This window comes from Neovison vison, chromosome 3 (assembly GCF_020171115.1).
Source record: "Neovison vison isolate M4711 chromosome 3, ASM_NN_V1, whole genome shotgun sequence".
Classification (NCBI taxonomy): domain Eukaryota; kingdom Metazoa; phylum Chordata; class Mammalia; order Carnivora; family Mustelidae; genus Neogale; species Neogale vison.
This window is the reverse complement of record NC_058093.1, coordinates 234,553,040-234,578,858: the sequence shown is the minus strand read 5'-3', so window position 1 is coordinate 234,578,858 and position 25,819 is coordinate 234,553,040. Positions and strand designations below refer to the sequence as shown.

Genomic DNA, 25,819 nt, shown 5'->3' with positions numbered 1-25,819 from the left:
GTGCTGATTAGCTAAAGGAAACTTGATCAAGGGAAGCAGATTAAGAAGTTCTTTGCAAGGTCAGAAGAGAAATTTTTAAAAGGTGTTAGGATAGTGGCTGGCAGGAGCCTCTTATGTCTGGAGAGAACCCACTGCGTTATCGTGTCTTAATCAGGTTTTCCTACTTTCAGAGTTGGCCCCTGACAGATGATCAGACAGCAGTTTGGTTACCAAAGATTACCAGAACCATACCTACCTGCTTTGAAACTGAATTTGAACCAGGAGTACAGAATTTACAAAATTTAATAAGGGACAGTTAATTTAGTTCAACATTAAGTTTGAATTTTTCACTTGGATTCTTACATCCGGTCTCATTTGGCATCTTTTTCTTTTGTCCGTGGCCTGAGGCATTAGAGGGGTGGAATTAACAGCCCAGGCTCCAGGCTCCGGACTCCAGCTGCCTGCGGGTTCGGATCCAGGTCCTTTCATTTCTGAGCAGCGATATGCCTCAGTTTCCTCTTCTATAAAACGGGTGAACAGTAGTACATACCTAATGGGACTGCTTAAAGGGATAAATGAGGTAATGTACAGAACACTCAGCACTGGCTCAAGCCCTTCAACCATGATTAGTAAATATTAGCTGCTATTACTCTCTGAATCCTTGGAAGGTGGTGGTGGGGGGCTGTCTCTCGGTGGTGGGGTTATTATATAAGGGACCCTGGGCTTAAGAGCTACTTCCTCATTTTCTTTGGGTCTCCATTTCCTCACTTGCGAAGTGAGGGGGTCTGGTTGAGGCCCCTTTTAGTTCAGAAATGGTGTGGTGGAAGGAAGTCTGCGTTACCCCAGCTTCTGTTTATCAACATTTTCCCTTTCTCTTCTTTGTGCCATGATAAATGAGAACCGTGTCTTTTTACTTCCTTAAATACAGAAGAGAGCTTTGAATCGTTCAGAAGAAATCAGCCCAAAGACAGGTCTAAGTAATCTTGCACTCCCGATAAGCAATGCCAGAGACCTTCAAAAAAAAGTTCCACTTCTTTACCTCTCTCTTGATGTATTATGGTATTTGGGTATCTTTGTACCTTTGCCATTCTGACCACAGTGAATGACAATGAAGTGAAAGCATGATTAGCATTTTATCAGCCCCTTCCCTTTTTAAAAAAAGGGGCTTCCTCCCCTGTAGAAGGGCTCCTAAGAGGTCATCAGTTACACACTTCAGTCTATCACCATAGCTTTTTTTAAAAGCTGAGATCTTTGGGGATGGAGTGAGGTGGAGGAGGGCGATATGCTTTTGCTTTTTGTTTTTGTTAACCTTGAGTGGATTGTGAAAACTTTAAGAAGGGAGGAAGAAAACTTGGAATAGATATGTTTCAGTAAAGAGCAAATTTCCTGGGATTTCTTCCCATAGTGTCAGTGGGTGTATAAACTTCATACAGACTTCAAAATGCACTCAGTAAAACTGACATCCCTGTTCACTCCTTCCTGCCGACTCCCTGCTGGAAGCCTCCTGAGTTTTATTTACAAGGTCTCTGCCACATGCATTCTGACTTCCTTGAAAGCCCAGGCCATGACCTGCCTATGGGTCCCTTCCGTTCTCACAGTGGATTTCATGGCCAGTGGCCTGGGCATGAATAACAGTTGGACAACACTGCAGAGTTGATCACCAGTTTTCACAGCTAATGAGCTTTTTCTTGGGAAAGCCTTTGATCTCTTTGCAGAAGGATGCTCATCCTTGGGTTGGGCAAACCTTCCCATTTTCTAGATGAAGAAACTGAGCAGGTACGGGTATGCATGTTTAGTGTTACCTTGAACATTCCTGGTTAGATGATAGCTGCACCAGCTGCCCAGCTAAGCCCTCCCACTCCTGGTCTTGAGTTTAGCTGTGGTTTTGATGCTTGAAACAGCATTGATCCCTCTAGTTAATGGTCAGAGCACCTTCTTCAGGATAAGGGCTGTGGGCATAAAACCCATACTTTTTTTTTTTTTTTCTTAATGAACCTCAGTCTGGATTTCCAGTAACAGTTTTCTGCAGGAGTGGGCTGTTGTTGGATTAAGCATTAAGAGGAACCTTTACAGTCTAAAGAATTTAGAAACCCACACCTTCTGCGCCAGCCTCCGGGTGTTGCTAATCTCCTAGGAGAACTGAGTTCAGGCCTGTAGCTCTACCCCTTCTGAGATCGTCTCCAGCGCACATCACCTCCAGGACACCACCGGAAGGAGGGTTCCTGTCCAAGAGGGTGGGGCACCCACCTCGGGGCAGAGTGCATTCAGGGCGTTCTCTCTCTCTCAACCTCAAAGTCAGGCAGCGCTATGGGAACTCCCACCAGCACCACCGTACGTTTCACGCTGACTCCCTCTCCATCTGCCAAGGCAAACCTCAGGGCAGCGAGGACCGTGTCAGGGGACCGGCCCAACCCAACTGCCCGCTTTCCGGGGGAAACTGGGCCCCCGGACCGGACCGTATCCAAGGCCAGCGGGCCTGCAAGCTCCGGGTACGGGACTCCCGGGTTCGCGGACATCAGGTCTTGGTCCCAGAGCATGTGCAAACCCGGGAGCCCGTGTGCCCGCTGCCGGGTGCACAGGGACTCCTGCCCGGTGTCGCGTGCAGAGCCACCCCCCGTGGCCTGTGCGCCCCGGGGCTCCCGCGAGACGCCCCGCCGGACCACACAAAAGACCCCACCCCAGGTCGGGCGTGCATTTCCTGTTAGAGCGGCGGCGGCGTGCAGCCACCCATGTGCATCCCGTGGCGCGCGGGCCGGGCGGGCCGTGGGGCACGCCCCCACGCAGTCCCAGTCCCCGCGCGCCGGCCGCGAGGGGCCGCCCTCGGCGGGCCCGCCCCCATGTCACCGCAGGCCGGGCTCCCTTTGTGTGCGGCCCGAGCGCCGCGGCCGCGCCATTGGCCCGCCGGCCCGGGGGGCCAGCCCCTTCCTGGCTCGCTTCATGCATATGCATGAGCGCCCCGGCCCCCCCCCTCCCGCCGGCCCCTCCCCGCCCCCTCCCGCGCGGGCGTGCGAGGCGCGCGGCGCGGCTCCCTCCTCGCGGCAGCAGGCGCCCGAGCCCGAGCCCGAGCCCGAGCCCGAGCCAGGGCGAGCCGAGCCTGCTCCCGGCGGGCGGCGGCGGCGGCGGCGCCGCTCCAGCCATGTCAGCGCGCGCGAGCCTGGGCCCACCATGAGCCATGGCCATGTCCGTGAGCGCCGAGGACGACGACTATGAATCGGAGCCGGACCAGGTCGGCGGCCCGGGGTGGGGCTGAGGGAGGGACCCGCCGCCCGCCCGCCCGCCGACCTCCCGACCGACCGACTGACGCGCCCGGGGCGGCCGCGACGCCGCCGCCGCGGCGATGAGGAGAAAGTTTTGCAGCCGCCGCCGGCGGGGCCGCCAGGGCCGGGCCCGAGCGGGGCGTGGAGGAGCGCGGCAGGCCGGCGGCCGCCGGGGCGCCGCGGGCCCCGCAGCCGGCCCGGGCAGGGGGCGTGTGCGAGCGGCGGTGCGGGAGGGTGGCCGGCCGTGCCGCGGGGACAATGTGGGCCTCGCCGTCGGGCGGGCCCTGCGGGGCGCGGGCCATGGCCCGCGGGCAAGTTGCGGGCGCCGGCGCTGGCGGCCAGGGCTCGCCTCGCCCTCCCCTCGCGCCCTTGCCCGCGGCCCACGCGCGTGCCGGCCGCCCCGGGCGCACCCGGACCTGCGGCCGCCGGCGCCTCCCTCCTTTCTGTTTGCAAAGTTGCACCGGGACCCTCGGCCTCGGGGCTGGAGGACGCCGCGGCCCGGGGCCCGTGGGCCCGACGGCCCGAGCTTTTGTCTGGGCGCCGCGCGCCCGCCGCCCGCCGTGGGCAGACGGAGACAGGAAGGGGTGCGAGCCTCGGGCCGGCGCGGGGAATCCGGAACCCGGCGAGTGCGCTCCGCCGCGGCGGGGCGGGAGGAAGCCGTGACCCCAGATGGCAGTATTTGGCCTCCGTTGGGTTTAGAAGGGAAAGCAGCCTCTCTTGGGACCTGGGGGGAGAAATCTATGTATAAAACAAAGCCCTGGGTGTGTTTACTGCGTGAATTTACTCCGGGAAGATTCGTGTTTAGGAAGCGAGGGAAGAAAGTTGAGGATTTACGGAATGTAATCAGCGCAATATTTGCAACAGGGCACAGGCTAGGTAGACTTGTCCGAGGAATTAAGCATGGGGTGGGTTGAGTTATCATGCGGGCACGGGACCAGGTGAATAAGATGCTTATTTATAATCCTGGATGTCTTTCCTCCCTGGAATAAAGATATTTTGGAATGTTCAGGCCGTGATGTGGGAGCGTTTTTCTCTTCCATGAGGAAGTGCTGTGGGTGCTGCACATAAATTGTATCACACACATCACTAAGTGGTTTTATCTGACAAACGAAGTTAGATTTTATTCTTTCATTACACTTTATTGTTTTCTGAGTTTTGCTGGATATTTTTCAGGCACATGCATCTACCTTTATGGTGTTCCTGAATCTCACTGGTTTTACCAATTGGATTAACCCGGAGACAACCCAAGTGGTTTTGTCTTGGAACTTTTATCAAGTTAGTATAGCACCGTGTGGGAATGGTTCTGGCGTTGTGGTTTGCACCAAGTCTTGGTTTGAAAATTTCTCAGTTCGGTTTGGATCTGCCTAATCCTTCCTGTGTCTTCTCATTCATAAGACACTTGTGTTCAGTGTTGACTTCGCTTTGGTGTTTCAGGATTGAGGTTCCTGTTACTTGTTTTGTTTTGGTTTTTTTGATTTGGCCACACCCTGCAGCCTATGGTAGATACAATCTTTGACAGTGTATGAGACAAGACTTCGTATGTCTCTGGGCTAAAAACCACGTTTTCAGGTCTGCCACTCCTGAGAGAGACTCCCATCAGGAGAGGACCTGTACTCCCTGCAGCCAGATGACTTTCCTCCTCCACCCATCAGTCAGCTCTGTGTGGCTCTTCGGGAGCTGTCAGCAGTGTTCTCAAGGTTTGCTTTAAGATGATTTGTCCCACACAGGAGTATTGAGGTGACCCCTAAGCCAGGTCAAAGGGCAACTGGTTTTTCCCATATTAACAACAGAAGATGGTTGTCAGCAAGGGACCTTGCATTTGCAGAAGCTCCAGGCTGTGGCTTAGGGCTCCCTGCCTCTTCCTGTCCCTTCCTCACTAGTTTTCCCAGCCTCCGGGTTTCATGGGCCTGAGAACAGTGACTTCCTCTAAGGATCTCAAAAGCATTTATGTCTTCCACAGGTGAGTGAGTCTCTGGGTGGGCTCTAGACCCCACTCTTCTGTAACATGTCCTTCAAAGAGGGGTAGAAGTCTTGGATTATAGGCACACAGGCACACTCCCCGCCTGCTATGTGAAGAGCCCAGTGGAGGCCCTGTTGGGAAATTACTACTGCCCAGTTGTAATTTCCAGCAGCTGCACCTAGCCCCTCACTACCACCCCTCATCAGAATTTTGCCTGTTCCATCTTGACATTCTGTGCAAGTCTTTTGTCCCCACCTGGGTAGCATCAGGCTTCCTTAGTCCTGTCTGCCCCACTCGTTTCCACAGCAGCCTGTGTCCCCCCTGCTCTCAGGAGTGAGGGGGTGATGGTAGGTAGGAGGAGACCCCTTGCATGCCCTTTGCCGGTGCTCACTCTTAGCTGGGCCTTCTCCCATGGACTTGATTTGCTTCTCTGTGCAGAATGTGTCAGAAGATTCTTTAGCTGTTTTCAGTTTAAGGAGATGCCCTGTAAAGAATGGCTGTTAATCAGAATTTCTTGTTCCATCTTGTTGTTTTATTTTTAACCCTTGAACTGAAAGTAGCTTTGTTCCTTATTTTAAACCAAAAGTGATTGTTGGGGCATCTGGGTAGCTCAGTCAGTTAGAATCCAATTCTTGGTACCAGCTCAGGTCTTGGTCATCTCAGGGTCATGAGTTCAGGCCCTGCGTTGGACCCCATGCTGGGTGTGGAGCCCACTTAAAAATAATAACAATAATAATAACAGATTGTTGTTCGTTTCAAAAAAAAGTAACAATTACAAAATTATGAAGAGGAAAATCTCTCAGAAGTTTATGCTGCCATAACTAATGTGTTACTCATTATAGCTTCTTAGTGAGATTTTAAGACTGGGATCCCTGAACCTTCCTGAAATTTTATGCAGAGGTTGGTGACTTCGTGTGCGTTTTTCTGGGAAAAGGTCCTTAGCTTTCCTCAAATTCTCCAGAGGTCTTCTCCTCCTCTGGGTTTCTGGTAACTGTTGTGTTTTTATTCTCTTGCTTCTTACCCTTAGTATATAAACAAACCAAAGCCCTCCCTGGAGTCTATAGGTGTGTGTGAAGAGACCCCACGAAGCTGCTAAAATCTGACTCTTCCTAAAATGTCCATGATGCACGAAGATTTGGGAACAGGCATATGTTGAGATGAATCTGTTATGCAGTGGAATATGACATTAGCATGTTTGGGGGGCTGTGGCTACCCCTTGTGGGGCTCAATGTCAGTGTGCTGCTGTTGGGAGTAGCTTGCTAGGAAACCTGGAACTGTCTTAATTGTAAAAACACAACCATGTTTCACTGTTCTTCTCACTGACCCGTCTTGACAGTCTTCCCTTCTTGAAATTCTTCCCCGGTTCAGTGATGACACAACCTTCTGCCTTGCCCGCCTTTCTGGCCATTCCTCCACAGGTTGGTCTTTTGCGCTGGTCCTTGAATATTTGTAGTCTTGAATGTAGTGTCCAGGGTCCTCTTTCCACTCTGCCTTTTCTCCCTGGACAACCTCATGGATTTAACTAGTTTAACATTACTGATGCTGACTCCCAGTTGTGTATGGGCTCTGGGCCCTCCTGCCTGCCGGCCACTTTCCTTGAACATCCTTTGGCCCCTCAGAGTCTGTGTGTGGATTATGGAGTCATTGATCTCTCCTCTCCTAAGCCCCGTGTTCTCCTGTTTCTCAAGCCGGAAACCTCAGAGCTTTTCAGGACTCTTCCTGCCTGCACACCCCATGTTCAGGCAGCCTCATGGGTCTCCTTCTAGAACATCTGAATCGTCCCCTCTCCGTGCCTTCATCATCTTCAGCCTGGGCTCCTGTAGTGTCTTCATCTCTTCTCCCCGCCTTTCACCTTGCTCAGCCTCCCAAAAAATACACACGTGCCAGAATGTGATCATGTTGCTCCTGAAGGGGACACCATTTCTCTGTGTCCTATGAGGCCCTGCAGGATTAGGCTCCTGCCATCTCAAGGCTGTTTTCCAGTGGCCGTATCAGGCTACTGAATGTGCCGGGTAGTTTCACATCTCTATCTTACTACTCTTCCTTCCGCCTAGACTATCTGCACTCTACCCCACCCGTGTCCCAGTGCAGAGGCCTGTTCTCCCTTAAGATCCTTTGTCACTACCTCCTGTGTCTATGACCCTCCTCCGAACCTCCCTTCCTAGTGAGATGAGGCTCAGCACGTCAGGGTCCAGGCTTGAGAGCCCCTGCCCAGACTCCTATCTTGGCTTCTTGTTCATTGGCCATATAACGTTAGGCAGATGACTTAACTCTGCTGTGCCTCAGTTTCCTCACTTCTGAATGGAGATAATTTCTTGTAGATTCCTGATGGCAAATGTTGAAAAGAGCAATTACTTCAGTCAGTGTTATTTTTAAATATCATCGTCCTATCACATCACATTGCATTGCATTTACATAGTTACCTTTTTTTTCTCCCCCCCCCCCGGCCCCCACCGTAATGCCTTTAAGAGTAAGGAACATATCCATCTCTGTAGTCCCGGCGCCTAGCACTGACTCGGGTACATAGTTCTCAACCAGAAAACACTTGGGTAGGCAGGTGGGTGAATGTGTGAAATGAGTCTCCAGTGTGGATTGTAGGCTCTGTTGGCTAGTGATGTTGAGCATCTTTTCGTGTGCTTATTCCCTATTTTTATATATGGGTTTTGGGGGTTTGTTTTGTTTTAAAGCATGTGGCAGGGGGCGAGGCGGGGGGAGGAAGAGAGAGGATCATAAGCAGGCTCCATGCCCAGCGCCAAGCCTGCCATGATACTCAGTCTCACAACCCTGAGGTGAGGACCTGAGATGAAATCAAGAGTCGGATGCTTAACTGACTAAGCCACCCAGGCACCCCATATATGTTTTTGAAGAAATTCCTGTTTAAATCCTTTGCCCATTTTCAAATTTGGGATGTTTGTCCTTTTATTGTTGAATTGTTGCAGTTCTTTATATATTCTAGGTACTAGTCCATACTAGATATACTTTTGGCAGTAAGTTCTCCCATTCTCTGGGCTTTTTCACCGGAGTGTGCCCCCCCCTTTTTAAAAGATTTTATTTATTTATTTGATAGAGAGAAATCACAAGTAGATGGAGAGGCAGGCAGAGAGAGAGAGAGAGAAAGGGAAGCAGGCTCCCTGCCGAGCAGAGAGCCCGATGCAGGACTCGATCCCAGGACTCTGAGATCATGACCTGAGCTGAAGGCAGCGGCTTAACCCACTGAGCCACCCAGGTGCCCCGGAGTATGCCCCTTTTAAGCACAAAAGTTTTTAGTTTTGAAGTCCATTTCTTCTGTTTTCTTTTGTTGCCTGTACTTTTGGTGTCCTATCTAAGAAATCAAGGTCATAAAGATTTACCCTTTTGTTTTCTTCTAAGTTTTATAATTTTAGCTCTCACATTTAGGTCTTTGATCCATGTTGGAGGTCACTTTTGCATATAGTATAAGGTAGGGGTCCAGCTTCATTCTTTTTGCATGTCCCTGCACCATTTGTTAAAAAGACTGTCTTCCCCCAACTAAATTGCCTTGACACAGTTGTTGAAAATCACCTGGTCACTGAAAATTGTTTGGTCATAAATACTAAAAGAGTTTATTTCTGGACTCTCAATTCCATTGATCTGTGTGTCCTTATGTCAGTACCACATGGTCTTGTTTACTGTAGATTTGTACTAAGTTTTGAAATCAGGATTTATTAATCCTTCAACTTTATTTTTTTTTTAAGGGCTTGTTTTCTTTTTAAAAAGAAAAAAGAGTTTATTTATTTATTTGACAGGGATCACAAGTAGGCAGAGAGGCAAGGCAGAGAGAGAGGAGGAAGCAGGCTCCCCGCTGAGCAGAGCGCCCAATGTGGGGCTTGATCCCAGAACCCTGGGATCATGACTGAGCCAAAGGCGGAGGCTTTAACCCACTGAGCCACCCAGGTGCCCCTCCAACTTTATTCTTTTTTCAAGATCGCTGTGGCTGTTCCAGGTCCCTGGCATTTCCACTTGAGTTTTAGGATCACCTTGTCAGTTTCTACAAAAATCCAGCTGGGACTTTGATAAGGATTGCATTGAATCTATTGATCATTTGGGGGAGTATTGCCATCCTGACAGTATTGTCTTTGAATCCATGAACATGGGATGTTTTTTTTCGTTAATTTAGGTTACTCCAAGTATTTTAATCCCAGAGTTTTAGAGATGAGGGACTGAAGAGGTTCTGTCCAAGAATATTCAGGAGAGGATCTGATGGGTAGGAGGGACTCCGTAAGTATTTGTGGAATGAATAAAAGAACTACTGGACTGATGTTGCCTTTAAGGAAGATGCTTACGAGTAGCTGGTGGAGAAGATTGTTGGAATACTATGATTTGTGTAGGGGGGCATGTGGACTGCAGATTACCTTAACAGGTGGAGCTGGGCTGATAAAATCAGCAAGTGGCCTTGGGATTGAGAAGGCTGGTTTGTAAGTGAAAGTTGGTGGCTGCCATCATTCCTTTTTGCTGAGAAAATCAGGTCATGCCGAAATTAAGAAAGTTGTGTTCTGGGTTACTTGAACAAGTAGGGGCAAAGGTGGGATAGAGTGGAGTTTAGAATTGGGCTGTGAACCATAAGATACCATGCAGAAGAGATGAGGACAGAAGCTTGATACCAGAATGATAGGGCTTTGGCCTGTTTATCTTCCTTCTTAGAGACCCTCCAGTGTCTTTCTCACCTGTTGGTTTTCTGGGTGGACTGTCTTAGGATCCTGTACTTTAGGTGTTGCTCAGCTGACTCCTGACAAGCCACCTGGCGCCCACTTCCCACAAAAGCTGGCCATGAAGCTGCGGGCGGCAGCAGCTTCTCTTGGCAACTTGAGACTTGGCTTGGCAACCGGCTGGAGAGGGCCTGAGTCGAAGTCTTCGGAAAATAGGGCCTCCTCACACCTCTTCCAGGATGTTGTCTGTCATTGGCTCTGTCATTTTCCAGGGTGGCTCAGCTGCCATCAGAACCCAGGAGGATTTGTTTTTTCCGTGGGTTGGAGAAGTGCTTCTCTGGGTGGGAATGTGCGTTGGAAAGCGCTGGAAGGTAGGCTCATCTCATAGTCACATACGAGCTTGGGCTGGATGGGCCCAAGGTTTTTTCTCAGAGAGACGGTGTCCTCCCCGTCAGTTAGGCCAGAGGCGCCCAGAGGCTATTTATACCTGACGTTCCTGAGTGGGAGGGGAGAGCCGGGTTTGGACTCTGGGAATTTTTTTCAGTCTTTCACCAAAGCAGCTGGTCCTTAGAATCTCCTGCTCTGGGGGTCATAGTTTGAGCCCTTCATCCCTGGTTTGTCCTTGGAGGTAGAACTGGGCTGCCCTCTGTCTCCCCGACTTGAGGTTCAGAATTGTCCACCTTGTCGCCTGTGTTTTGGGGATTAGAGGAGTGAGTTGCTTCCAGGACACGTGCTCTTTATAGGGGTATAGTCTGATTCTTACGAGCTGTGAAGAGAGGGAAAAACTCTCCTGGTTTCCGTTTCTCTGGAAGTGAGTGTGCTTCTCCGTACCTCTTTTTGGCACCTGTCCTGCTGCGGGCGTGGAGGAAGGTGCTAACCTTGGACCTGTTCCAGGGCTGTGTGCTCGTCCTCAGCGGGCTCTGTCACCTCGGACAAGTCGCTTTACCTCTTCCTCCAGTCTCCTTGTCTGAGAAATGGCATCTCTCATGGGGTTCTTGTTGGGAAAATAAGGTCCTATCATACGTAAAATGATCACAGTAGCAGGCACTCGGCAAATATCCACTGTCACTGATGTCGCCATCCTTACGGGACTGCTCCCGTCTGGCACACTTGCTGTTCTGTGGTCAGCTGCATCGCGTTCAGGTCCATGGCCCCTGTGTACCATTCTGAACTCCAGACGTTCTGGAACACTTTGGTGTTTAACCACTCATCTGGCAGCAGTACCTGACCTGAATGGACGTGTGTGATGTGTAGCCTGATCATCCCTCTCCCGGTGTCAGGGCTGCTAAGCTCCTCCTGTGTGTGACAGGGCCCTCCCTGGTACCAGGGCCGCTGGCCGGGCCACCCTACAGCTGAGGGGGGCCCTGACTGAGCGAGTGTGGAGCGGCTCTGTGGGAGCAGCAGGGGCCAGGTGGGGTCCATGAGGACTGATGGGCCACTGGAGCCAGGTCTCGCGTCTCCCTTCTTCTTCGGAGTTGAGAGCAAGTTGAGGGGGATAAAGATCTAGAGTAGCCGGGCTCCCTTGAGTGTCGCAGGGTGCTAGGAAGACAAATTGGAGGGAAGGATATAAGGTGTCAATACCAAAGCGGGGTGGTGTGAGATTTTCAGCTCTCTGCAAGGACCACTGCACTGCAGAAGAAATGGCTGATGGCAAGGCGTTGTTCACAGGGGAAGGTGGACTGTGTTTCTTCCTGATGTGGTTATAGGTTTCTAGATAGCTGCTGTGGTGGTGCGCGGAGGGGTCTCTGGAAGGAGGACCCTTTACACTCTTGTGATACAGAGTAACCACACTTCTGAGCCCAGGAGCTGACAAGAGGGGCTTTTGTTAGGGATTCAGGTGTGGCAGGCAAGTAAAATTAAAAGGCTGGGACCGGACTTGAGATTAATTGGCCGCGAAGGGGCTGTTGTAAGCATTAGATGGCAACCCAGTCATAATTTGGGGTAAGGAGTGTGTCTCCCCGACCGATGAACCGTTTTCCAGCAGACTCCTGCTGCTTGGAAAGGTGCTTCAGACAATACACATTACCGTCCTGGTCCCTCCCACTTCCAGTCCCAGGTGCTCGGGGGACCTGAGCAGAGGGTGTCCTCCGCTGCTGGCCTGGGAGCTTCCCCACGGATCCTGGCTGGCAAGGGGCTCTGAGGCTCCCACCCCAGACAGCAGGACTCTGGGCAGGACCTGTGGCTGACTGGTTCACTGTTCCGCATTTTAGCACTGCTCTTCTGTTCATCTCTGTTTTCTTCTGAGTGTGGGAAAAGAGCGTTTGGAGCCTGTTTAGAGAAGAGCTCAGAAGCCAAGGCTCCTTAGGCTTTCTGTCTCATTCTGGGAGACTTTGGTTTACTAAGCATATCCTGTGTTAGGCAATCTTGTCAAAGGACACTGGTGACAAGACATATTTTTTTTAAAAAGATTTTATTTATTTATTTGACACAGATCACAAGCAGGCAGAGAGGTTGGGGGGGGGGGGGAGTTCCCCACCGAGCAGAGAGCCCGAGGTGGGACTCAATCCCAGCACCCTGAGATCATGACCCCAGCCGAAGGCAGAGGCCTTAACACACTGAGCCACCAGGCGCCCCGACAAGACACTCTTGATAACTGCCTTCCTGAGCTCTCTGTCTCAAAGGGAAGGCCCCTGAGAACACAGCCCATAGGAGGTGCCCAGAACACAGAACACTAGAGGGCACAGAGGGCTGTGGGAAGAAAGCAGTGTGTAGACTGGGGCCTGCAGAATGATTAGGTCTCAGCCACCTGGAGTAGGGAGGAGGTTTTTGTTCCTGGCGGAGGGGACAGAGGCCTTCCGTGTGGCCCTTTGGGGCCTCATGGGGACGCAGAACCTGGCACGAGGCAGGAAGAGGGGCCTGTGCTGAGACGTGGCAGTGGCGGAAGGGTCTTTGAACCAGGATGTGCTCTCAGAAGCGGGGTGTCCTCTGTTCACTTTCTGGGGCCGCCGGAATGAGGTACCTAAAACCGGGGCGCTTAAAACAGAAGAAACTTTTTCTCTCATAGTTCGGAAGCCAGAAGTCTGAAATCAGGTGCTGGCAGGACTGTGCTCCCTCCTAACACCCCCGGGGTGATCCTGCCTTGTCTCTTCCAGCCGCTGGGGGCTGCGGGCTTCCTTGGCCTGTAGACACTTCCAGTCACACGGCCGTCTCCTTCCTGTGTCTCCACACACACTCCCTCCCTTCCTGGGCCCAAACTGCCCCTTTCATAGGGACGCCGGTCCTACAGGAGTAGGGCCCACTGCAATGACCTTACTTCAGTTGGATTGCCGCTCTAAAGGCCCTCCTTCTCCGTAAGGCCCGCTGTCCGAGGTCCTGGGGTTGGGAGCGGAACACGAGCCCCCGGACCCCCGCCGTGGGGTCTGGCCAGCCCTGTGGCCCATCTCACCACCCCGTGTGCTCTCCTGCAGAACCGGGCAGTAGGTCGGCCCAAGGGGAAGCTGGGCCCAGCCTCCGCCGTGAAGTTGGCCGCCAACCGGACGACGGCGGGAGCTCGCCGACGCCGGACGCGATGCCGCAAGTGCGAGGCCTGCCTGCGGACCGAGTGCGGAGAGTGCCACTTCTGCAAGGACATGAAGAAGTTCGGGGGCCCCGGGCGGATGAAGCAGAGCTGTATAATGCGGCAGTGCATTGCGGTGAGTGCGGCGGCCGGGCGCCTCGGGGCCGCTCCGCGTCCGCCCCCCAGCGTAGGTCCGTGCCCCCAGCGCCCGCTTGTCGGTCGCCTGGCCTCTCTCTTAGAGTGGGTGTTCCAGCTGCAGAAACCCCTCAGAGGTGCCCCCTGCGGCAAGAACGGGGACTCTGAGCCGCGCTGTTTCAGATTCCACATTGCAGAGCTGGAGGGCCCATTTCGCTGTCCTGGGCCCCTTTTTCTTTCCTAGGCTGACGGTCCTAGAACTCCTTCCTCCCCTCGGTGGCTGAGTACTTTGAAGTCTCTGCCATTAGAGATGTCAGCCTGTCCTGTCTGTGACCCCGTTGCCAACATTTATGGTCCAGTTCATGATGGTTCTAGGCCCTCCCTTCCTTCCTGTCCTGCCTTCAAAGTCAGAGGTCTAGGGGAAAGGTCAGTGCCCCTCCTGAGGGGCCTGCCCCGGAAAAAGAGGACTGATTGATGGTGCCCAGGAGCTTGGGCTGCTAGAGAGTCTGCCCAGCCCCTCTGGACCCTCTCACTGCCCCCAGCCTTGCTCCAAGACAGGGCAGTGGATGCAGACTCTGACAACTTGGCGTGGTCCCGGGGTCTCTCCGTGGGTCCCTCCGGCACATACGCACACTCTGCCTTCCACAGGGTGCTGCTGCCGCCCTTGGGGTCCTCCCTGTGGGAACAGTGTCATCTCTCTGCTCCTGCGGGAGAGCAGGCTTAGCAGGAGGGACAGGATTCCTGGGTGAGCTCCGAAGGCCCAGCCTGGCATCGGGTGCGCCTCTCTCTGGCTGCGGCTGCCCCTCTGAGGCCAGGGGTGCCTTCCCCCTTCTCTCTCCATGTATACTGTGTGTGTTTTTGTTTTAGTTCAGTGGTTTTTGTTTTTCTTTTTTTACTATGGTCAAAAACACAGAACAGAATTGACCATTTTAACCATTTTTAAGTGTCCAGTGCAGTCCTATTACCTATATACTCATTGTTGTGCAAGTTGATCTCTGGAACCTTTTCATCTTGCCAAATGGAAACCCTATATCCATCGAACAACTCCATTTCCCTTCCCCCAACCCCTGGCAACCACCTTTCTACTTTCTGAGTGTGACTGCTGTAGGTACCTCCGGAAAGTGCTGTTTCTTCTGCAACTGGCTTATTTGTCCGAGCGTAATGTTCTCAAGGTTCATCTATATTGTAGCATGGGTCAGGATTTCCTTTTCTTTTTTTAAAAAAAGTAAACTCTGTTCCCAACATGGGACTTGAACTCATGATTCCAAGACCAAGAATTGCACGCTCTACCAACTGAGCCAGTCAGGATTTCCTTCTTTTTAAAAGCTGAATAATATTCACCATTTGTATATGCTGCGTTTTTGTTACCTGTTCCTCTGTTGATGGATGTTTAAGTTGCTTGCATCTCTTGGCTCTTGTGAATAATCCTGCTGTGAACACAGGGGGGCCCAGTGTCTCTTTGAGATCCTATTTGAATTCTTTTGGATATATACCCAGAGGTAGGATTGTTGGATCATATGGTAGCTCAATTTTTTTTTTTTTTTAAGATTTTATTGATTTAGGGGTGCCTGGGTGGCTCAGTGGGTTAAAGCCTCTGCCTTCGGCTCAGATCATGGTCTCAGGGTCCTGGGATCAAGCCCGGCATCGGGCTCTCTGCTCAGCGGGCAGCCTACTTGTAATCTCTGTCTATCATATAAAACAATAAAATCTTTTAAAAAAAATAAAAGATTTTATTGATTTTTTTGAGAGAGACAGAGAGATCGCATATGCACACACAAATGAGGGGAGGGACAGAGAGAGAATCTCAAGCAGGCTCCATGCTGAGCACGGAGCCCATCCTGGGGCTTGATCTTATGACTCTGAGATCGTGACCCCAGCCAAAATCAAGAGTCAGATGCTTAATCCAGCTGAACCACCCTGTGTCCCAGTAGCTCTATTTTTAATTATTTTGGGGACCCCCATACTGTTCTCCATAGAGGCTGACCACCTTACGTTCCCCCCAGCAGGGCACAAGGGTTCTGTTTTCTCCACATCTCACCAACACGTGTGGTTTTCTGTTGTGCTGGTAGTGGTTACCCGTATGGTTTTGATCTTCGTTTCCCTGATGTTTGGTGACTTTGAACATCTTTTCATCTTTTTGTGTGTGTTGGCCATAGCTTCTTTGGAGAAAGGTCTTTTTAAGTCCTATGCCCATTTTTTAAATTGGATTGTTTGTGTTTTTGTTACTGAGTTGCCGTTCTGCATGTGTTCTGCGTATTAACCCCTTATCACATACATGGTTTCTAAATACCTTCTCCCATTCCATGGGTTGCCTTTTCACTCAGTGGATTATCTCTTTTCCCATATGGTTTTTGTTTTGTTGCTTCTATTTTTGTTACCTGAACCCAGGTCGTTTCAGTGGATTTCAGGAAATTTGGGAGTCCCCTTGAAGTTAAATACAGCCTTTTGTCTCTGTGCATGCCTATATATATACATTTTTCTGGAGTGAGGGTCCGTGTGACCTAAACCTGTCAGGATTTAAGGGTTGTTATCTGTAGGGACTGTTGGTTTTGAGAAGACTCAGGGCCCTGGGCCGTGACCCGTAACTGTCTCTTTCTCTTTAGCCTTGCTCCACTCCTGCCCCGCATTCTAGGAGCAGGTTCAGAACCTGTCTCTGCCGTCACCGGTGCTTTGCAGCTTTGGTGCCTAGCTCCGTGCCTGGCACAGTGAGTGTTGAAGGAAACCTCACTGTTGTGTGTCTCTCCAGTCTGATGGGAATTCTGGAGCTAACAGTAAATGTGGTCTTGGCCTGACCCTCGGTGTCCTTCTTACTCTTCCTCCAGCCTTTCCACTTTGTTGGGACTCTTCTGCCGTGGTTTACCCACCTCTGACACACGCAGGCCACCTCTCTTCCCTTTCCAGGCCCTTCTCTCTTGATGTGCCAGAGTGTCTCTCTGTAACCAGCCTTCGCCCTGCTTCTCTTTGTGAGGCTTCATCCTTCGCACTGCACAGCTCCTTCTCCCTGCTGGCCTGGGCCTGGGTTCCCCTCCTGAGGCTCTGCAGGACTTTGCCTGCGGTTCTGCCTGCTGATTTCAGAGTCAGTCCCCTACCCTCGCCTACCCCATCACAGACCATCTTCCAGCCACCAGGTGTTCCCCACCCAGCACCCCCAGCTTTGGGTTTGCTGCGCTCCCCTTCCCCAGCTGGCCTGGCCTGCCCCCTGTTGCTGCACGCATCTGGCTCTGGCTTCTCTGTCCCCTGTCACGTGGGTTGGAGGTCTCTTTTGCTTTTCCTGCTCCCCACTTTGCTCTGCCTGTAGGAGCCCAAATTCCCTGTCTTGTGAGTCCTCCCGAAATCAGCCACTCGCTGCTTCCCAAGGCACTTGCACATGACTTTTCCATGTTTTCCTGGGATTTCAATGTGTTCCGTCTCCTGGACAGCTTGAGGGAACAGGGGCCTTCCTCGTTACTATTCCCCTTTTGGTTCCTTGCTTCAGGCTCGAGTAGATGTTTATTAAGTATCTGTTGAACAAATGATAGCTCTTTTGCCTTTGGTGTTATTTGAACTCAAATGTTTGTGCCATCTTACAGGCTTTTCATTTAGTGGAGCATATATCCCAGCTTACTTGAAGCTTTTCTAATTCGGTGTAATAAAAACTGAGTGTTTCGTCTGGATCCCAGGTACTGGGAGGTGGGTGTGTATAAGGGGAGGGAGTAAGTGCTGGCATGCCAACGAAGGGCTTGTAGCCCAGTCGCTCCGTCCTCCAGTGTTTTGGTCTTGGGAACCTTGAAAATTATGAGGACCCCAAAGAGCTTTTTTGATGTGTGTTATTTATTAGTATTACTGTATTCAGAATTAAAATGGGGAAGTTTAAAAAAATACTTTGAATTCATTGAAAAAAACAGACTTAACGACATTTTAAAGAACTTTTTTTTTCATGAATGACATTTTTATGAGCAATAGCTCCATCTTCCAAAACAAAAATGATTAGGAAGAATGGCATAGTTTTACGTTTTTGTAAATCTCTTCTTTTATGTTTGGTTCGTTAGACAAGACCTGCATTTCTTTCATTGTGTCTGGCTTCATTCTGTCTCAGTATGTTGTTTTGGAGGAACTTGTAAGGAAAAGCGGCCTCACGCAGATCTGTAGTTAGAAAGGAGGAGGGGTATTGTCATAGTCTTCTCAGGTGATGGTGGGTATCTCTGAGATTCTGCCCGAACTCAACAGGTGGTAGTTTCTTAAAGGTTAGTTGCAATGTGGAATCTGAAACTGTATCAATGAACTTTTCATACTGTTACATTAAAATTCATTAGTCTTTCTTGCACCTGGAACAGCTCATTTGCTCATGCATGATGTTACAACATCATTATTTGGGAAACACTGGCTCACTGAGTTATACAGATTTTCCAAATATGGGTACACAGTGTTATACAATGTTTAAAAAAAAAAAAAAAAGTAATCACATTTGTTAACACCACCACCAATCTCCTTAGAACTAGGTCTTTAACTCTTGGGAAGCTATCCAGTTCACGGAAGCTAATGTCAGTTTTCCAAAATTCTAATTTTTATTTTAAAATCTGAATTTTATCCTCTATAACAAATGCTATAAATTTTTTTTTCTGGAAGTGACCAGCTCATTTCATCTTTGAGAAATCTGCCAATAGTCCTGTTTTTGTTTTTGTTTTTAAATCAGTTACTCTGTCAAATAGAATGATGTCCTATGGAGAAAAGGACCGAGTCAGGTCACAACTTAGTCACGAGTGCCTTTCCTTTAGATAACCATCGTCCTTTGGTATGCAGCAATAGTGCTTTATGCATACTTATTTTGTCATACAGAACATTAAAAAGATAGGTACTCAAATAATTTTTTAAAAATTAAAAAAAGCTGCATACTCAAGCGTCAGTTTTAAAAACGTGAGTAGTGTCAAAGCCCTTCCTCAGTGAGACCTGGTGACCTTGGTCATGAGCATGTGGCAGTGGCAAACCCCGGGGCGCCCTGATGAAGAGTGCCAGAGTTTCACTCACCGGAGCAAATGTCAACATAGTTGGAAAAGGCAGATAACATCTTGGTGTTACTCTGACGATGGTTTTGACCTCGCGGACCTCCCTGGACAGGTGGTGGGGACAGCGCAGCGATAGTGCTGGTGACGCGCAGCCTCAGTCCCCTGCGGGTCTGGGCGCAGTTCACTCCCCACCCCCCCCTCAGGTCCTTCCTCGCCCCGGACGCTGGCCTCCGTATTTCCAGGGAGCCCGCCTGCCCCCCTCACCTCTGGACCTCCCTGCTGTGTTTTTCTCCATATCCCTTGTCATAACATACACAGTCACTCTTATTAATCTGTCTGCGCCCCTCCACTGAAGGGTGGGCTCGGGATGGCAGAGATTTCTGTCCTGTTCGGTGCCCTTCCCAGCACTGAGTGTCTGGCACACTGAGACAGCGGCCTGATGACTGTTGGAATGAATGAGTGAATGGAAGATGGGCAGGGCTCAGGCCAGTTCTCTGCTGACTCCTGGCCCATGACCTGCTACCTGCGGCCCCAGCCCCTGCTCACGCAGCTGTGCTCTCTCCGGCTCTTCAGCCAGTGCTGCCCCACACTGCTGTGTGCCTGGTGTGCGGCGAGGCAGGGAAGGAAGACACGGTGGAAGAGGAAGAAGGAAAGTTTAACCTCATGCTCATGGAGTGCTCCATCTGCAATGAAATCATCCACCCTGGATGCCTTAAGGTGAGCAGTCCCGGGGGCCTCTGGCTGTGCTGCTCAGGCCCCCGCTGAGGGCCTCGGGGGGTGTTGATGCTGGGGGGCCGGCCAGCTTCCTTCCGCAGAGGACCTCCAGGTCTGCAGGGCTCTGTATGTCGTATAATGCGCTGAGGCCCAGAAGGGTCTGGAGTAGTTCAGACCTCCCCCACCCGTGTCTTCGAGGGACAAAACACATATCCCTCATCTCCCCCAGAAACACAGACAGTTCCCAGAGTTTTGCCCCCAAACCAGAGGGGGAGGCTGGGTGGTTGTGCCGCTTGCTGGAATCCTGGCTTGGGTTTTCTGGGAGAACAAGGCCCAGGCCAGGGGAGGGCGGGTCCTGTAACAACAGGTGCTTGCGTTAGTGTTGCTGTGTGCCAAGAACCTGCTCCCTTGGTGTGCCCGGGGCAGGGCTGCCTTCTTGTGGGGACCACATGCTCTGCCTGCCTGTCTTAGGCAACAGGTTTCACTGCTGAAGGGAAGAGACTGTTCTGGGCTGTCCGCAGAGAATGTCCTCATGCTGGCACCTCCCCGTCATCCCAGGTGTCAGCCTATGTGTATCTGTGTGTCCCAGCACGATGGAGGTCTGCCTGCCGCAGATGTTAACCTCTGCTCTGAAATGTGTCCATTCCTCCGTGGCGGTAGCAGGGGTTTGTCTCAAGGTTCCTCCTCCCGCACACACCTCCCACTCTGATGGCGGCACTGGGATTTTCCCTGCCTTTGGAAGTCAGACCTTCATGGTTTAGTTGCCTGGTGACTTTGGTCTCCCGGATCAGAGACAGTGCCTCGGAGCTGCTCACACTCTGCACCCAGGACAGTGCTACTCAGTGACTGAACATTTGGTGGGGTCCTTTCTGGGTGCTGCCAGGCCCTGAGCCAATCGTTTTACCTAGGTTAGCTCACTGAACTGCAGAGTGGCTGTGAGACAGGTACGGTCTGTTTTATGGTCGAGGGCACTGGCCCATGGAGATGGAGTGATTTGCCCTCGATCACTGAGCTAGTAAGAGGAAAAGTTAGGATTTGACTGCTGGCCAGAATCCAGAGCCGCTTGTCTTAGCCACCTTTGTTTTCTCTTGGTCAGGGATGGGCTAGAAATACCATTTGGGGTGGGGGGCGGCTGTTGCTGCTGCTGGAGGTGTGGCATCTTCTGCCCGGTCCCTGCCTGCTGACTGGCCCGGTCCCTGCTTGCTGACTGGCGTGTGTCCTTTGCAGATTAAGGAATCAGAGGGCGTAGTCAACGATGAGCTTCCAAACTGCTGGGAGTGTCCAAAGTGTAACCACGCCGGCAAGACCGGGAAAGTGAGTGTCGGGCTCCAAGTCCCAGGGGTCAGCCTGGGAGGGGCGGGCCTGGGCCTTGCCAGATGCACCCTGTCCCTGCATTGTCGGCCAGTGAGGTGCTGCAGGTTCCCGGAGTGGGGCAAGTCCAAAGATATACAGTGGGTTTGTTCCTTCTCTCTTTTTGGCCTACAAGCAAAAGCGTGGCCCTGGCTTTAAGTATGCCTCCAACCTGCCCGGCTCCCTGCTCAAGGAGCAGAAGATGAACCGGGACAACAAGGAAGGGCAGGAGCCTGCCAAGCGGAGGAGTGAGTGTGAGGAGGCACCTCGGCGCAGGTCAGACGAACACCCCAAGAAGGTGCCCCCGGACGGCATCCTGCGCCGAAAGTCAGACGACGTGCACCTGAGGAGGAAGCGGAAATACGAGAAGCCCCAAGAGCTGAGTGGACGCAAGCGAGTACGCACTGGGAGGAGCGGGCAGCGAGGGGTGGCCTGGCTGGTCCCGGGTGCGGGGTGCACGGGCGGGGGCGGGACGGGCAGCGGGGACAGCTCGGGGGCCTGGCCTCTGGCTGCCCTGAGCAGGTCACATAAGTCCTGAGAGCCCGGCCCAAAGAAAGGAGGGGAAAACCAGCGAGTCACTCCTCTTCCCACCCCTTTAGGCCTCGACGCTTCAAACGTCCCCCGGTTCCTCCTCTCACCTCTCGCCGAGGCCCCCTCTAGGCAGCAGCCTCAGCCCCTGGTGGAGATCCAGTCTCACTTACTTCCAGCAGCAGGTGCTCCCACGTCGCCCCGCCCTCCTGAGGTCCTGGGGACTTGTGAGTCCCGGGCCAACCCCCCCCCCCCCCCCCCCGCACCGCGCCGCTCCCTCATCCCCCCCCCCTCGCCCCGTCCTCCAGCCCATTGCCGTGGCCGCTCCGAGGCATCTGTGCGTGCCGCAGCGTCCCAGGACCCAGTCCCTGGCTGGCTCGTGCTTCTGGCATGGGGCCTGGGAAGCTGAGGCTGCCGCGGGGAAGCCCTGTGGGTCTAGGAACCTCGGAGGATTCTGGCGGCCAGCTCCGCCCACCTGCCCTTCCCACTTCGGCCACGAGGTGGCGCCTGGTTGTCTTCCCAGCTACAGCCATTAAGGCTCTGCTGGGAACCCCGCAGGCCCTGCCTCCAGGACTGGCTCCCAGGGCCAAGTCCGACCTCAGTGGGCCAGTTCACATCTCAGGGTCTGTCCGAGGGTGGGAGGTCAGTTGGGTGGGAACAGCTTGACCATGGTTATCCCCTTCCAACTTCTCTCTTAAAAGCAGCAGGCAGGGCCCACGGTCTTTCAGTCACAGTAGATGGGATTTGCGGGGAAGGTGATTCTCCAGCCCCTTCTCTAGAGACTGTGGACTCATGGTGGGGTTGGGGGTAGAGGGGACCAAATCCCATGAACCATGGGAGCAAGATATACATGCTTTTTTTCCTGTGACAGCTAAAACCTGGCAAAGAAGATAAGCTTTTCAGGAAAAAGGTACCGTCTTCCATTCTCCTGTCTTCCCCTCCCCCCACGCCTGCCCTTGGGTCAGTGGGTGTTGCCGGGGAGGGTGGAGAGGCCGGAGAGGCCTGGGTGGGTATAGTCCTGAGCCTAGGGGCTTAGCTGTCCTTGCTCCCCCTCCTCCCTCAGCGGCGGTCTTGGAAGAACGCGGAGGACCGGATGGCTCTTGCCAACAAGCCTCTGCGGCGCTTCAAGCAGGAGCCAGAGGATGACCTGCCTGAGGCGCCCCCCAAGGCCCGGGAAAGCGACCACTCCCGCTCCAGTTCCCCCACCGCGGGGCCCAGCACCGAGGGGGCAGAGGGCCCCGAGGAGAAGAAAAAGGTAAAGATACGCAGGAAAAGGCGGCTTCCCACCAAGGAGCTGAGCAAGGAGCTGAGCAAGGAGCTGAACCAAGAGATCCAGAAGACGGAGAACAGCCTGGCCAACGAGAACCACCAGCCCATCAAGTCAGAGCCCGAGAGTGAGAGCGAGGAGCCCAAGCGGCCCCTGGGCCTCTGCGAGCGCCCCCACCGCTTCAGCAAGGGGCTCACTGGCCCTCCCCGGGAGCTGCGGCACCAGCTGGGGCCCGGCCTACGCAGCCCACCCCGTGTCATCTCCCGGCCCCCTCCCTCCGTGTCCCCGCCCAAGTGCATCCAGATGGAGCGGCACGTGATTCGGCCACCCCCCATCAGCCCCCCGCCTGACTCACTGCCCCTGGACGATGGGGCGGCCCATGTCATGCACAGGGAGGTGTGGATGGCCGTCTTCAGCTACCTCAGCCACCAAGACTTGTGTGTCTGCATGCGGGTCTGCAGGACCTGGAACCGCTGGTGAGGGCGCTGGCAGAGCTTGGCTGGGGAGGCAGCAAGGGACTGGCCCAGTGTTGGGCTCCAGGCCAGGCTTAGACTAGACCAGGAATGGCACATGTGTGGTATGTGTCCCCACTTTAGTCCCCCGTGATAATCTTTTTTTCCTTCTAAGTTCAGTCCAGCTTAATTCTTCTCAAAGAGTTCCAGGTGGTTACAACAACCTGGTCATGCTGGTCTTCTCAGAAGAGGTGAGCGGTAGTTGATTGCCTGGTTCAGCTCTAGGAGGATGAGCTAAGAACCAGGTGGAGTCCTTGTCCTTGAAGAGGTAGCCCAGGTTCAAAGCAAGGGTTCCAGTTACTGATCTTAACTTCAGCTTTGGTATTTCTTAGCTTTCTGGCCTTTACCAGGTTACTTACCTTCACCTGTAAAAGGGCATCATAGGATGTCTGCCTAGAGCGTTGTTGTGGGAAGTGGCCTGTAGGGGGAGTAGTAGAGCTCCCAGTAAATACTTCATGGAGAGCAGGTCCTGGCATCTTTGTGGGGGCCTGTTGCAGTCAGAGCAGAGGTGCCCAGGTGTGGGCAGGATAGGCGTTAAACAAAGGATCCAGAGGGTGGAGTTAGGGAGCCTCCTCCCACCCCCAAACTTGGTCGTGGGGGGAGTTGCCACAGCCTTGCTGGGGGCTCACCCCCTCTGCTGGGCCTGGCCCCCAGGTGCTGCGATAAGCGGTTATGGACCCGCATCGATCTGAACCACTGCAAGTCCATCACACCCCTGATGCTGAGTGGCATCATCCGGCGGCAGCCTGTCTCCCTGGACCTCAGCTGGACCAATATCTCCAAGAAACAGCTGAGCTGGCTCATCAACCGGTTGCCTGGTGAGCACTGGGCCAGGGACCCCAGAGGTGCCGTGGTGGGGGCTGGGCTGCATCTCCTGACCTGCCCCCTCTGTCCCCCAGGGCTCCGAGACCTGGTGCTGTCGGGCTGCTCATGGATCGCGGTCTCAGCTCTCTGTAGCTCTAGCTGTCCACTGCTCCGGACCCTGGATGTCCAGTGGGTAGAAGGACTAAAGGATGCCCAGATGCGGGATCTCCTGTCCCCACCCACAGATAACAGGCCAGGTGAGTGGCCAGGCACATGCTGTGCCCAGGGGGGTGCCCAAGGGGGTCAGCTTGGAGCGGCGTGACCAGGCTGTGCTGTTGGATGTGGTTTTCACCACAGCCCCCACCCCCATCCGGTACATGTGTTCTCAAGCCTTCTTGGTCTCAGCCATTTTCCAGAAGATGCAGAGATTGTCCCGGCTGATGTGCTTTCCGGCATCTTCAGGCGTAGAAACGATGCATGAGAGCAGAGGCTTCTTTGTACACCCGAGACTCCACTGGGGGGTCTTGGCATGCATGTGACCGCTTCTCCGTTCATTTGTACTTTGTTGGCGTTAAGCCTCCATGAGCACGGGGGTCAGTGTAGTTAGAGACGAGCTCCCAAGAGGGAGCCCTCCTGGGCCGGGTTGTGAGGCTCATCGCTCCCCGCCTGGCGCTCACACGAGAAAGTGCTGTGACCCGGAGATGCCGTCTTGGCCTGCCTGGATGGGCCGAGCACTGCGGGGTAGAGTGTGGGCTGTATTTCCAAATGTTCTGATTTTTCAGGACTGCAGAAGCTTGAGATTGGCTGTGGAATCTGGATTTTTAAATGTAGGAACCAGTTTGGGGGGAAAGACTCAGTGGCCAAGTGAATCCCAAGTGTGACATGTGACTGGTCAGCCTTCCCATGTTAGGTCGGTGTGAGCAGATCTCCCCCATCGGGTCCACATGCTGCCTCTCTCCTTCCTGACCCTTCAGGTCAGATGGACAACCGGAGCAAGCTCCGGAACATTGTGGAGCTGCGTCTAGCGGGCCTGGACATCACGGACGCCTCCCTCCGGCTCATCATCCGCCACATGCCCCTGCTCTCCAAGCTCCACCTTAGTTACTGTAATCATGTGACCGACCAGTCCATCAACCTGCTCACTGCCGTGGGCACCACCACCCGGGACTCCTTAACCGAAATCAACCTATCAGGTCAGTCGGGGGCACCCGGCAGGCTCGGCCTGGGGCCCTGGGGGATAGGCTGGGACCTTCACAGTTGTGGGGAAGTACTTTATGTGCCGGCTCTCGGAGGGTCCCAGCGTGAGGGGGAGGACAGATCTGTAAATACGACAGACACACGGCTATAGGAGAAACATGAAAACGGCAGTTATTGCCAGATTGGTAGTACTTGCTGACAAAAAATGGTGCTGGTAGCAGCCAGAGCAGAGCGCCGTGGTTCCTGACCCAGAATACCGGCTTGCGAAGCTTCTCGGGGGCGGTGCGGACAAGCCAGCTTGCGCCGCAGGGAGGGGAGCAGGGCATCGGCGGGCGGGGAGGCTGGTCAGGCTTGGACCGATGAGGTAGCTTGGTTTCTGCTGCTGTTGTCTGTACTTCGTGCTCCCCGCCTGACCCGCTATTGGGGGCCTCTTGGAGGGGAGAAAACTCTCCAGCTGGTGTTGCTGGGGTTCTGCGTCTGCAGGATCCTCGGTCCACGTTCTGGTGGGGCTGGAGTGAGTTTGGAAGGCCCTGGGGTGTGACCGGTGGCGAGGTGGACAGAGAGCACGGCCCGTCTCCGCCCAGCTCGACCAGGTCTGATCTCGTTGCTTAGGATGTCAGATCGTGTATGTAAGAGTTACACAAGACCTAAAAAACACTTTTTTCCCTCCAGAAATTAACTAATAAAGGACACCTTCACTTCACGCTTGGTAGACACACCTTCCTGCCAACTGGGCCAATTTGAGGATGAATGGGGAGGTTTGAGAATTTGGAGAATTTAGAGAACTCTCTACCTAGGAAGCCATTTCTCCTTCTTGGGGAGTTTCGGTGGCAAGGGCTGCCCACCCTGTGGAGACAGAGAAGAGGGAGCCCTGCTGGGCTGAGGATCCCAGCTCCAGGCTCCGCTCGTGGTCTCACACGGATGCTGGAGCTGCCCTGCAGAGGAGGGCCTAGACGGCTCTTGCTCTAGTCCTG

At 53.2% G+C, this 25,819-nt stretch overlaps 1 protein-coding gene across 14 annotated transcripts in view; it reads left to right on the top strand.

Moving 5' to 3' along the window:
- Window positions 1-25,819, top strand: part of KDM2B (lysine demethylase 2B) — a 125,660-nt gene that overhangs the window by 91,853 nt on the left and 7,988 nt on the right. For 8 of the 14 annotated variants that reach the window (XM_044244320.1, XM_044244313.1, XM_044244318.1 and 5 more), the window contains 10 exons: window positions 13,268-13,492; window positions 19,047-19,190; window positions 20,415-20,501; window positions 20,665-20,934; window positions 21,137-21,292; window positions 21,937-21,975; window positions 22,129-22,808; window positions 23,499-23,662; window positions 23,744-23,905; window positions 24,623-24,841. In XM_044244320.1, coding sequence (XP_044100255.1) covers window positions 13,268-13,492; window positions 19,047-19,190; window positions 20,415-20,501; window positions 20,665-20,934; window positions 21,137-21,292; window positions 21,937-21,975; window positions 22,129-22,808; window positions 23,499-23,662; window positions 23,744-23,905; window positions 24,623-24,841 — 2,146 coding nt within the window. The remainder of the gene's footprint in view (window positions 1-13,267; window positions 13,493-19,046; window positions 19,191-20,414; window positions 20,502-20,664; window positions 20,935-21,136; window positions 21,293-21,936; window positions 21,976-22,128; window positions 22,809-23,498; window positions 23,663-23,743; window positions 23,906-24,622; window positions 24,842-25,819) is intronic. The other 6 variants (XM_044244316.1, XM_044244324.1, XM_044244325.1 and 3 more) reach the window with 3 other exon arrangements.